The sequence below is a fragment of the Haemaphysalis longicornis genome, unplaced genomic scaffold (genome assembly GCF_048455015.1).
Source record: "Haemaphysalis longicornis isolate Haplotype H1 unplaced genomic scaffold, Haemaphysalis longicornis Haplotype H1 scaffold_8, whole genome shotgun sequence".
NCBI classification, from domain to species: Eukaryota; Metazoa; Arthropoda; class Arachnida; order Ixodida; family Ixodidae; genus Haemaphysalis; species Haemaphysalis longicornis.
In genome coordinates, this window is record NW_027526445.1 from 185,641,024 (window position 1) to 185,654,828 (window position 13,805).

At 45.4% G+C, this 13,805-nt stretch overlaps 1 protein-coding gene across 6 annotated transcripts in view; it reads left to right on the plus strand.

Annotated features, from left to right (window-relative positions):
* LOC144148723 (uncharacterized) overlaps positions 1–13,805 on the plus strand; it is a 204,859-nt gene that overhangs the window by 165,821 nt on the left and 25,233 nt on the right. For 4 of the 6 annotated variants that reach the window (XM_077680243.1, XM_077680245.1, XM_077680242.1 and 1 more), the window contains 2 exons: positions 8,185–8,356; positions 9,073–9,823. The exons of the other annotated variants lie outside the window; for them this stretch is intronic. In XM_077680243.1, the coding sequence (XP_077536369.1) occupies positions 8,185–8,356; positions 9,073–9,547 (647 nt within the window). In that variant the 3' untranslated portion in view covers positions 9,548–9,823. Of the gene's footprint in view, positions 1–8,184; positions 8,357–9,072; positions 9,824–13,805 lie in introns of those variants that run through there. 6 annotated transcript variants of the gene reach the window in all.

The following is a 13,805-nucleotide window of genomic DNA, read 5'->3' on the forward strand; positions in this document are numbered from 1 at the left end:
TTAATCTTATACATTTCAGCTGGGTGGCTGAATCGAGTCATAGACAGACAGGCAAGGCCAATATATTCGAATTTAAGTAGCCAAGCAAGATTATCGTCTTTCAATACGCAAATTTCAGGTATTTTTCTTGCCATGTATACTTGCCAAGTATATATATATATATGTAGTTCGTGCAATTGGTTCGTGATGTCCCCTAGGTATGTTGGCTACCAGTTTAAAGAATGGTTGGGGGCCAAAGAAAATTTTGTCAGTCAGCAAAAGGGAGAGAAGCTAATGTTGGGTCTTCTTTCTGCACTCTTCTGAAGAATAAATTTATGTAGCTTTATATCTAAAGGGTGACCTCATTGTAAAATTTTAGATTAAATAAAGCTCACTGCCTGGCACTGAACCGTTTCAAGTTTGTAATGGTTTCGTTGGCATGGGTGTCCCGCACGACTCTTGCCTATCCCATCTGCGGCCGGATGAAGAAAAAGATTCAAGTTTAAGGTTTGGAGGGGAATTTAGTACTTTGTGTCTCAAGAGGCATGATTTCGGGTAGGCTTATGAGCACATGTTGCCTATGCATAACGCCGAAAAAATGGTTTCTTAGATGTAACGCTAAAATGTTTTTAACTTCGAAGGTGTTTAAAAGGAGATTGTAAATTATCCAGTTCTCATTAGTGGTTGTCTAACGTGTTACACAAAAAATATTTACTTTCTTGAAGTTTACTTCTGTACCCGATTGCACATATCCCTAGTGTATATTATCAATAGTTGTGTTGGGATTATTCTGATCATTATTGCACTGTACTTCACGAAACAAAACTCCGTCGATTGCAAACAATGACACTTGAATGTTTGCAGGGAATATTGTTACAGTATCTTTAATACGTAACAAGAAAAGCAATGAAACCAAAGCACTCACCTGGGGCACCCTCGAATTGATTGAAGACGCTTGGATAATAAACTGATATCCAGAAGACAAACATAACCCGAATGCTAAAATGTATAGGCTTTGTAAATAGTTTGTCTTAAGGTACTTAGGAAAATAGTTCCTAAATTGTGTAAATATTGCATCAGTTTGGACGTTAACACAAAGATATGCATGAATGACTAAGTGTCAGCAATTGTGTTGCCTTTGAGTAGCCTTTCTTTTAAACCAAATTGCGAACTTGTTAAAATGTTTTTTTCCTGAAATAAAGGATGTGTTTCAAACTATTATCATCGATCAGCTGCCAGCATTGACCCGTTAATATACAGGTCTGTCATTTTGTAAGTTAGAGGGGTCACTCTTCTAAAACAGCTGCAACAACCAGACCCAGCCTCCAGTCATCCAGTAGCTTCCCAATTGACAAGGACGTTGATAAGAGCCTTGGTCTTACCTGAGGGGGCTATCTTTCTTGCACTCAGTGAGGATATTTCCACTTCGTAGCCTTGAAAGTCCTTATCTAGGCCATTGTATGCCGAACCGCAGTCAGGAGGTTGGTTGAAGCGTGGGGATGCGTTGAGATATTTTGCCGTAGTGTTTAGCTGATATGATAGGGTGATCGGGGAACACTTTACGAGATAGGTGGCAGCTTGGCGCTTTCGGCGCCATGCAAAGCATAATTAAACGTGTTTATATGCAGCGCCCTGCCCTAAAGCGACATGAAAGGTAACAAACCGTCCTTATTCATAAATGAATGCGTAGAATTCTGCTAAGACACGAACATTGTATGATCAAAAAATCATGGATTTTAAAAACATTCTAACAGTGCTGGGACCCAAACTCACGCCATTCGTTCCAGGGCCCGCTTTTTTACCCGCTATGTTATGGAGGCGACTTCAGTTACGCATGCTTTATGGAGAAATCGCACGGAGGAAAGAAAAGCTTAGTAGAGGCCCTGCGCCACCATTGCTGAAGTCGGAAACACCATTTTTTGGGGTTGCTCTTTTTTGCTTGTATTTTGCACGCACGCGCCACTTCCTCTTCCCCCTGCCCACTATTTCGTCTCCGCCTGCCGACCATTGGCAGGGTTGCCAGGTCTGGTGATTTATCGCCAAACCTGCGACTTTTCGAGACCTGTGGCGACTTGAATTTCTGTGTGCCGACTTGGCTCTTTCTGACTCTTTTGAGCATTGGTGGTTTCAGGTACTTCCGGACCTTTCTGACCACAAAAAGGGCCTCATATGACTTTTCAGTGCATTTCAGCCGCCAAGGCAAACTCAACAGGCCGAGCAGAGCAAACTCTTAGGCAGATGACGTTGATCCGGCATAGCCTAAAATAGTTCCCAACGAATCAGTCACTCAAACACACCAGCGTAGAGCGCTACTTACCGGTACGAATTGAAATTTGCCTTGCTGTTTTTAATATCCGGCATCTGATGTATCAATAGCGTCAAAGCCTTCAAACAACCCCGTAGTTTAAAATGTTTTGCTTCAGTGGTTTGCGGGAGCTTTATATTTTATGCTGAGTGGCGGGAAGTGTGTATGACGATGTATAATAGGCACGTGAATGTAAAAAGGGTAGCGAAACTGGTAAAACAAGGGGCAAGCAGCAGATGATGTCATGCTGGCCCGCTCTGGGCTTTCTCGTGCGGGCAAAAATGGATTTAAAATATGTTTTACTGAACGGTTACTGCTCAAACTTCCAAGGAGATAGTTCCTGATAAAAAAGAATCATTTTACATATACACGGTTACTGCTCAAACTTTCTAGGAAATATCTCCTGATAAAAAAGAAGCATTTTACATATAGACGGTTACTGTTCAAACTTGCTAGGAGATATCTCCTGATAAAACGGAAGCATCTTACATAGTTATCTCAGCTTTAAAATTTCGTGTAACTACTCCGTTCATGAAAAGTACTTACTAGCATCGCCTAGATGAAAATTGCAATTCTTCTGGCTCCTTTTCAAGCATTCACTTTAAGGCGGCGACTTTTTTGGCTACGTTTGGCAATTTCCCGGCGATTTTTCTTTCTGAAGACCTGGCAACTTTGGCCATTGGCTACTGGCTGGGCCTCAATGGGTCAGCCTTCGGCGCCGCTGCTAGAACGCGGTTCCCAGTGACCTTAGATGAGCGTTAAAAAAGACGTGACTTACGCTTCTTGCAATAGGTGACCAGTAAAAACACCAAACCTAATGGGGTACATTGTCTGCCCCCGCCACTTCCGGTTCGAGAGCTCTCCTGGCCTCCCGTACGCCGGCGGCTTTCACGCACGTATGTGCGTGCTGTTTATTTGCTTCCACCGAAAAACAAAACGGTCATGCATCGCGCATTCAATGGACAACATCGATTAATTTCACTATGGGCTTCTCTGAAAGGTATACAGCCTGCGAGCTCGTCTTTGGCACCTTCTTGAGAGTGGATTGGACCCACAGCGGCGTTCATGTGACACCACGAAGTAAACAACGCGCTCACACGCGCGTGAAAGCCGTGGGCATAGTGGAGGCCAGGAAGCTCTCGAACCGGAAGTGGCGGGAGCAGGTTACGTACCCATGAGCGTTTGCGCTTTTTATTGGTCACCTATGCGCCGGTTGCAGCAGGGGCCTCTCCTGAGCTTTTTTTTCATCCATAGGGTAACCGAGACATTTACAGTTCCGCTGTAAAATATGCCATCCCGATATGTACAAAGTATCTAGTAATCGTTCGTTGTTTTATCGCTCACCCAAGGTGTATTTCGGTCTAACAATGAAATATTAGCGACACAGCATACGCAGAGTTTAATGCAATTATCGAAGAGGCATACAAGATCTGTTTCCACATAAAAAAAAGGAAACCGTTCAAGGAGCGAAAATATGGTTCACGTACAAGCTACTGAACCCAATCAAACAAAAATGAGCTACGCGTGAAGACTGCGAAACCAGGAGATGAGAATGCACAAAACGACTTTAAGTTGTATTATAATAAGCTTCACTACTACCTGAGAGCTGCTAGGAATCAACATATCATGACAATCTTCTGGAATGTTTCTCAGGAACGATCTATTATAATCTGGCAGAAAGTAAAGACCCCACTATACTAAATAATTGAGCCGTTGTCCTTCATATCATTGATCATAATGATGAGCGAGTAGGTGGCGTAGATCTAACCAATACATGAGGTCATTTCTTTATTGAGGAATCCGATGACTATAATCATCTTTAAATCCTCTCAACTTTAGACAACTTTTAACCCACGAACAGTAGCCTTCACGCACTGTTGTTTGACCCTACTATCTGCGTACAAACCTATTCTCTTATCAATCAATAAAAACACACATTTAACAAACACGAACAGATTTTAGGTGAGGCGTATAAAGTACGTTTAAGATTTATTACGCCCAATTATTACGCAAGTTATCATTTGATATTGTTGACCGGCAATTTTTCTAAAGTGATGCAGTCACTACGCGTGGCACCTTTGCGGAGACAGCACTTCCGAAGCCGAAAGAAACCATTGTTGAAGCTTTCAAACGTAAGCATGTAGCAATAGGAATTTCATATTGACATTTCGAAAAGATTCGATCCTATAACTCTCTATTCGTTTTTTTTTTACATCATATATAATGCCATGCAGGTAGCCTACCATTTCTTCAAAACACATCTTGCGCTTAAGCACATTATTTGGATGTAAACGGCTTTAAATCTTCTATCGAAAGTGTTAAGGTCAGACTTCCGCAAAGGAGCATTTTAGGGCCACGTTTCTTCTCGATTTATCCTAATGGTCATATAGGTTGTACAGTTAATACCACTTCTGTAGGTTATGCTGACGATACTACAGTTTTTGTTACACGCGCGCTCATAGACAATTATAGGTACAGACCAATAAAATACTACTTCACTTGAAGGCTTCCCTAGGCGCCAATTACCTATGGATAAATACAAAAGAAAACAAAGATTGTCTTGTAATTTACTAAAGGGAAAGAAGTAGCGATATTACACGTAAACTCAGGCAGTTCTCTGATAGAGATGGTCGATTCATAGAAAATGTTCAGAGCTGTTTTTTTTTTTTTTCAGAACATTTAACATGACACGATCACATTCAGTACGTGCAATCAAAACTGTCTCTAAGTTTAGAATCATTGCTGGAATGAGGCATATCTGTCCTGATAAAAAAAGGTTTTATTGTATAACTCCTTATTATTCTTTTTATTCTCTTATCGCAGTCTTGTGTGGTGAAAGACCGGCGTGGTAAATTCGTCACACTCGTGTCTAATACGGAGAGCCTATCCGGTGTTTCGGAACAGGCCCTAGTGTGGAAAATTTAACCCGCCGAGATATAGCTAGTGAAGTTCGGTGCATAGCAAATCCGCACTAGCTATATCGCACTAAAAGTGCTTTTTGTAATATAAACTTCCTTCAGTGTATTCTTGGTATAAATATAGGTGGTTGCGGACTTACAGACGACGTGACGAGCGCAATAATTGAACTCGCGAGCAAGACTTGAATGGCGAAGCTGTTGTAGGGGAGCGTTGCGGAACACATAGTTGAGTTTGATTGATTTGATTTGATTGTAGGGTTTAACGCGCCGACGCAACGCAGGCGATGAGGCGCGCCGTAGTGGAGGGCTCCGGATTGATTTTGACCGCCTGGGGATCTTCAACGTGCGCCGAAATCTCTTCCACCGGTCGTTTTCGCTTTTCGCCTCCATCAGGAAAGCAGCCGCCATGGCCGTGGATCGAACCCGCCTCCTTGTTCTCAGCAGCACAACGCCTTAGCCACTGAGCCATCGCTGCGGGTCAGAGTTATGTTTCAGTATCATTGTTTATTTGCATAGTCGCGGTGCTAGTAATTGCCGCCGTATGCGTTGAAGAGGTCGTCGTCTTCTTCGCGGCGAGTGGTGGATGCCAAGTCACCCTCAGCATTGTGGACTTCCACCAGCTCAACTGGCGAAGCTCGCACAAAGTCGCGCAAGGCTTAAACCATAGCGAAGCTGCCGGATTTTTTTTATATATCTGGGCACTGAAGCACACATCAACACGCATTTTTACACGCTTGAAATTGTTTATTTACACGTTCCGTCGTTGCTTTGCACCGTCCTATAGCAGTAGCCATCGTCATATGTATCGATATCTTCGTGTTCCTTAAGCTAAGCATTACAAGTGCGGTGACGCATAACGACCGCGCTAGAGGTTTCTTTTTCTTTCTTTCTTTTGCTTAAGCCCGTGCGCGAGCCGGGGAGTCGGGGCGATCTCAGGGAGGCACGTGCTAACAAGCACTCGCCATTTTCTCGCTCTTCGTGGTTTTTGCCAATTTTGTGTTTTGGTAAAGCCACTGCGTGTACCGCGGGAGCTCGGCTGTCGCAGCGAGGCAGGCGCTCACGAGCGCTGGGCATTTTCTTGATATATTTTCCTGCAACGGCGAACTTACGACTTCTACAACAGCTCCGCTGTTAAACAATTTAGTTTTTCTAGCCAGGCTACTCAACAATGCGTATTTTCGGTGAAAACTTCAGATGGAGAGATGGACAATTCTGCAGCCACACGCATAATATATACAACAATCTTAACAGTATGCATTGCCTGTTTTATTAAACGGGAACTTATATAGGAGTGTTACCCCCGTATCATGGGAACTCTGAAGTTAGATGGTTAGTGAGAACAAGTTGTAAAATTTATACTTATGCTGTGTTGTATTTGCTTAACGTCAAGAACATCATCATTTTGTATAACAGCATAAAATGATATTGCGCAGCATAATACTTCAATATTTTACATATCATCATACCCTTTTCAACATGTTGTCAACAAAAAGAGGCCGGGCCCATGTTAAAACATGCTTTGTCGGGCCTCACCCTCTAAAAAATGAAACAAAAATAAAAGGTAAAACAAGCAGATGGCTCATAGTATGTACAAGAAGTTCCAAGCTTTTAGCCATCTGGGAAGAGCATGTTGAGTGATTAACCCACTCCCTATGATTGGAAGTACGGCACATAATGTTTGCAGTCAGTCATTTTAGTGCTTGCGCTACAAGTAATTGATTGGTTCATTGATTTCCTGGTGAATTCCCCAGCATACACCGCCACGGAGAATGTGCCCATAGCAACGCGTGCTGCAACAGCAGCGCACGGGCCTGCTTATACAGCGTTGTCCAATTCACGATGGGGGTGTGAGTACGCCATGAGTATAAATCACTTTGCTGAAATAAAATGGGCGCACATTATGAGAACTGTCGACTAATGCGTTAGCATTCTTGCGCCACTTGTCTTGGTGGCGAGTTGCTTATGGCCATAACTGGATATCAGCAGCGGGCGCGCGAGCTGCGCCTTTCTTTAATATCGCTTTGCTCGCTCGGAGCATCGGCGCTGCGGTACCATCCGTTATTCAAGAGTAAAACGGCTGCTACGGCTGCTCATGATCGCTCAAGCGCCGGCTGGGCCATCTGTGGGTGCTTCAGAGCAACAGAACCGCGTAAATAGGGGAAGGTTCAACGGCTGCCTTATCGGCTCTCGGTCTCTCGGCCTCGTTTCCGTGGGGCGCCGGCTGGGCGGTCTGCACGTGTCCTTCAGCGCATGCAAAAGGATGAATCCTATCATCCAGTCGATGCAACTAGAACGCAGGCTCGGAAACCTGATCCAGAGGCACAGTTTCTCAAACACCTGTGTGCACTGTCCTTTCTTTGGATCGTGATAACTAGGTCTGGAAGTGCTAAACCTAAGCCATTTTTTTTCTTCATGGCCCCGTTAACTCCTTCAATTATGCATGCTTATAGAAATTGAACGGTATGCTATATCTGCGAAATTGAGCTGGGTAGGCTTCGACTACACTAACATTCAAACAAAGTAAAAACACGTGAGAGGAAGCAAGCGTCAGCCACAGTTGGAGCAATCGATGAAACAGGTAAGTAACGTCAATATAGACAACGCAGAGATTAAGGGGTTCTGCTTACCTCAGAAATTTCATGTTGAAGCCTGTTTTAGATTTGCCTTCAAGTAAAATTTGATCGATTGCAGCCATGACAGTGTTTTTTGTTGCCAAGCTGAAAAGTGCTAATTAAGAACTTTGGAGCAATATTTGACAGCTTCGTAGCACTGCCTGACAATTGCGGTTAATGGATGGCTTTTGAACCTGAAAATTTTAATTGTGTTTAGTTTGCTTTGCCTTTTATTCGTATATACTTCCAAGAACTACACATAGCGATTTATTTTCAAGCTCCTAAACTATTTCTGGTATAAAATCGCAGCACCAACCTAACTTGTAAATCACCCAGATATAAATCCTCATAAGACGTGACCACATTTCAGCGCCGCCTTCGGATTGGGCCGGAACGGTCGTGGGCCGTATATTCAACATCATGGGCCAAACGAAACATCAACAAGCATCGGACTACGAGAGAGCAGAAGCGGCCCAGAAACCCTCTGGCAGGCCATACACGAGTAGATGTGTATCTTCTATGGATGCGAAGCAAACGAACAGGTATAAACTTCGCAATAATTTTGTTACACTATTACGCTCTATGTACAGTCGGGATCAATTTGACGGTGATCACAGGAGCATCGATCATCAAACTTTTCAACCTACACATTAGCCGTTTTCAAAACATTTGGAGATAAAGGTAGCAATGCCTTCTTCGCCTCGATGTATGTTGCATGATGCAACACTGATACATCCCATAACATGGTGCTGCTGCTTGTTTCTTTGCCACCCAAGCGATCACCTTCAAATTTATCCCGACTGTACATGTGGGCCATGATAAATATTGGCCAATGCTCCTTTAGTAAACACCAGGCTTCGTCATAGAAATCGCCAAAGCATCGGTCAACATAAATGAGATCTGTCCCTACTCTGCGTTTTAAACGATGGCCATCACATAGATATTACGTGCTGTTAACACCATCACAAAAACCCGCTAATCACTGAATTTCGCAAAAAGCAAAGATATATTTTCAAAACTTAAATTTTTATATTTTTAATAAATCACACGGCTCTGTTACGTAAATATTCTTGGAAGAAGGATCCCATTCTTTCATGCAGGAAGACGTGTATACACGTCACGGAATAGTAGCAGTGCGAGGAAGGATTCAACGGACTGTCGTTCTCGCGCTGTTTGTAATTTTGAGAATATGTACAAACAACAACATAAATTATCATTCGATCATTTGCTAACAATTTTTATGTTACAATCTAAATAGGAGTGTTGCCAAGATTGAGGCTGCTCTGCTTACTGCAACCCCTGGGGACGTGGAACCGCTGACCGGCATGGCGCAACATGACAAAGATGCGCGTCGTTCCAACCACCAACAGAAGATTGGCGAGACTACACTGGAGCACCCACACCCTAAGGACCCAGACGTGTCCACATCCCTGCAAGTTTACATTAGCAGAATGGCTGTATATTTGCCAAGGTTCAAGGTTCATAAGAAAAAAATTTGTGAATCATCGGACAAGAGTAATGCTGAAATGAGCAATTCAGAATTCTTACAGGAAATAATACTGCCGTACTTGGAGTCCACACCAATAAGCATGCTCCCATGCCTTAAAACAGAGCTTATAAACATCGCTTCAGAATATAGCGAGGGAAAATACCCGAAAGAGCTGGCGGTAAGCAAGGTCCCAGGTCACAATGTTACAATCAATGGGTTAGAACTTTGTTTATCATCTTCCTAGCAATGCATACAATATTCCTAGCAATGCATACAGGCCGACTCTAAAGAGGCTTGGTGTGCAGCGATTTGCCAGTCTTAGCTCGGTCACTTGTACAGAATCGTTCAACTCTTTCTTGAGGGTAGATCAGTGACATCTCAGCGGCAGGATTATCTCACCTGTGTGCCCCATGTATTTGAAGCTATAGACTTTTACGTAAGTCTGCTATTTTCTCTTCTCTTTCCTTGCTTCTGGTACTGCAGTGGCGTCCACAAAATCAAACGGAGTTCCCAACAAATAAAGGCCATTTCAAGAGTTTATTACGCAGTGCTGATTTCTTTATCTTATTGATGACATGACTGTGCTGTATCGCTTGTGGCGTGGGTCCCCACTCGGACCACCCTCCACACGCGGCTGCCGTGTCCACAGCGCCGGCCAGGGAGGCAAGCAAGACACAAAGGCAAACGACGCCAACCCTCAAGGGGGCTTATTTCCAAGGCCGCCCTAGCGTTCCCGTCTTCAACATCATCTACGGCTCCCGCGTTGCTCTGCTTAAGATGTCGGGGCTACCGGCTGACATCGTTTTTTTTTTCATGCTGGAGGGGAACAGCACAGACGCTCCGCCGCTACAGTGAACTAGAATATTCTAGTTCACTGTACCACGACCCCATGCTGTCACGTCCGCCGCCAGTCTCCACTCACCGCAGTTCCTGTACTGCAGCCGACCGGCCGCGCCGAGCGCCCCAGCCGAAGTGCAGTGAAGTAGCCGAAAGTCTCCCTCTTCCGCGCCGGCGTATCCATCGAGGCGAGTTTGTTGCTTGGCTAGTTGGTGCATACTAAGTTTAGAAGAAACAAGGTGAACGTTGAAAACAAAGGACTAAGGGCTAACAATGAAGTGACAGTCCAGCAGTGTCCCTGTCACTTCCTTATTAACACTTAGTCCTTTGTTTTCAACGTTCAGCTGGTTTTTTCTAATCTTAGTATCCATCGAGCTCCCGCTCCCGCGCACAGAAGCGGTCGATTGTTGGAAGTCTAGCGTGTCCTGGGTAAGCAAAATATTCAGAATAATTCGTACAAGCCAATATTATTCTTTGTAATGCTTTTAGCCCATGTCATCACCAGTACCTTTCATTCACCACTTGATGCCCCTTTAGAACTTTGACAAATTAACCAGCGGGCTCACATGCGCTAACATATTCCTGCCAACGTATACGTGTGTGGACGTATTACACGTATATGCGACTAGTGTTGAGTACAACGATATATTTACTGCACAAACGGATGTTTCCCGCCTTTTCTGGGGTGTCGGGAGAGCATAAATGAGAGCATAGCCTATAGGACGCAAGCCACGCAGTTTAAGTTGGCATCAGCCCTGAGCGAATGCTTACGAGCGTAGTGTCATGTCCCTGACACTCTGTGGAAGAGCGCGCCACTGAGCCCATGCATCGGAACCATGTTGAAAACGACGGCCCTAGTTATACAACCATCTCATTGGGCCGAGTACGGTTTTCTAAGGAAAGCGAATGTGATATGCCTTTATCTGGCAACGGGCGCACCAGGAAAGTGCACCAGGATGAATTTTAGGCTTGAAGATTGCTTTCCTGGCTGATTAGTCAACGGCTTCGGCACCGTCACGTGGCTTATCGAGATTTTTTGCGTAGCTAGGGCGTTTCGGCAAAGTGGGGGAATGCTTATCCAACATTTCCGGTGCATCTGGCTCTAAGCTGACATGGGCGAATAAGTTACACGCAAGACGACAAAAGTAAGCGCACGCTACCAGCCCGCCCGTTTTTTTCCTTGCCACCTTAAGCTCGCTCAGTTCGAGTGCGACACGAAAATGATGACGCAACACTGTTCACAGCGTCTTTGTCAGCTGGCTCTGACATTTAAGTAAGGGACATGCTACGCGCGGCACCTGACCTTGATCCGTAGCGGCTGGTGGCGTCACCAAAAACTTCAACTTCAAGTACCCTGCACTTGCGCTGGCTTGCGTTGAAAGCCAAACTACGGTTTTTACTGCAAAGCAGTATGTCTACCACCCGCCCCCCCAGTTTTCGTTCCGGTGTCATCGATTTACTCGGCGCCGCTCCGGGGCTCCTCCTTATCACCGTTGACACCTCTTTCACAACTGTTTTCCCCTTCGCCTTTGTGCAAGTTGCGCAGTCGACATCTAACGGCGGTAGTGTGGTTATCAGATGATTGCGAAAAATAAACAGAAGCACGGATGGGCGTAAAAATGCATTGATGATTACTACACTCCCTAATATAAAATTTGTGCGCAGCGCAGCTGCAGTCTTCTCGGTTACGGCGCATTTCGGCTGCGTCTCAGGAAGTTTTCGCCTGATCAGCCAACGTACGGCGGCTTGCGCTATTCTGCTGCTACCTCGCAGTGCCCCACCGCCTCCGGCCAGCATGTTGCAAATCGTGTTTGAACCTCCCACGCAAATGTCATGAGCTTCAGATTAGCGCCTCTCAAGGTAGCAGCAAGTATGTTGTTGCATATCGTATTTGAACCTCCCGCACAAACGTTACGTGGTTTGGATTAGCGGAGAATGGAACAGCGGCTGGCGAAAGTGTCAATGGGAGGATGCTCCTTGTTGACGACGCATGAAACATGTGTGAGGGAAAGGCAGTGAGAGAGATGACGCCGTAGTCGCACGTGTCGTTGTCCACTTCACCCTTCACTAGACGCTCCTCTCCAGTTTCTTTCGTCGCTTTTGCGTTCGCTCACTCGGTTACGCGGACATAAACAGACGCCGCTCCCGCGAAGCCCAGGTAACGGCTGCCAAAGGGCTGCCTCTTAAAACGACCGCCGGTCGTCACCGGTTCCACTCAAATTCATTTCGCCAAGTAGCTGCGAATCACCCCCGGTAGAAGAGAAACTTTCCAGTTGGAACGCCGGCTTTAGCACATATTTCTTTTTAAGCTTGGAAGGCATTCCGAGCGGTATTTTCGCCGGTGTCATTCACGCCTAAGTTTCCGCCATCACCGGTTGCCAGTTTATGCGTACACGGTTTGTGGGCAGAAAAGGGGGGCGTGCACGCACAGTTAGGCTTCATTGCACTACCGAAAAATGGTGGTTGTGCTGGTATTTATATGTCGAAATTACATGGCTCAATGCGGTTAATCGGCTGTCCTCCTCCATCGATTGTTTCGGGTGTGGGTTGATGTGTTACACAAACATCTTACACACACATTAAGATGCATTGACGGGGAAGGAAAATGGACAGCGACATGTTTGTACGCGAGAATAGAGCTGAAGGGCTTCCAGGTTTCAAATAGTTATGGGTCGGATGCATGCCGTTCGTTTGGAGGAAGAGCAAGAATCGAAGCGTTGGCCCGAACACAAGCGGGAATGGGTGCAAAAGCAACGGAAAGCTGCTGGCACCGCCGTTACCGCATCAAGTTCAGCTCGTGAAGTAGCGGCGAATCACTCCCTGATGAACATCAAATATCCCGCTTGAACGCCGCCGTGAGTCAATATCACTTCTTCAGAGGGCTTTCAAGAGATATTTTCCACGGCGGGTGTCACTTCTGAGCACGCGCAAATGACCGGTTGCCGGTTTATGCGTCCGCAGGTTTGTAGTGGAGAATAGTGGGATGGAGGAAGCGAGGTATGCAAGCGCAGCTATAGGTTTCATGCCCGTACTGATGGATGGCATGTCCGTTGTGCTGGCGCGATATTTACACGCGGACGTTAAACGGATCAATGGAACCTGTCCGGAGTCCTTAGTGGTAAACGGATTGGGTTTGTGTGTTAGGCCATGATTAGATCACCGACGCAAAACAAAACCCGTGTCGTGATTTATGGACGTAAAAAAATGCCATGTCACGCAGTTAGGTTGGTTGAGACGTGAAATGACGTCGTTCTTTAAAGTTATCACGACCGTTGCGGCAAAAATCTGAACCCAGCCTTACACAACAGGGAAACGTACACGACGCGGGAGCGACACGGGCAGTTCCATGTTTATCGGCAAGAACAAAGCTTGGATCCATCCGGGATTCATTCTGCTAATTGTCTAGAAAATATGCTCCATCTCAAATTACGATAAACGTGTTTTGTTTCGTTCACTCCGTGGACTGCGTCCTGCTTTGCAGGTCATCCCTCTTCACAGAGTGTAAGGGCACTAATTTTTGCCAGCGGCAATGCCTTTCGAAGGAGGATGTCATTTTCTTTAGTAACGCCAGAGAAAAGGACGTAATCTACAAATACACGCACACCTAGAGGAGCCCTGTCAAAACTCCCGCGCACTGTTTTTGGAAGCACTGCCGGTTCTGAGGC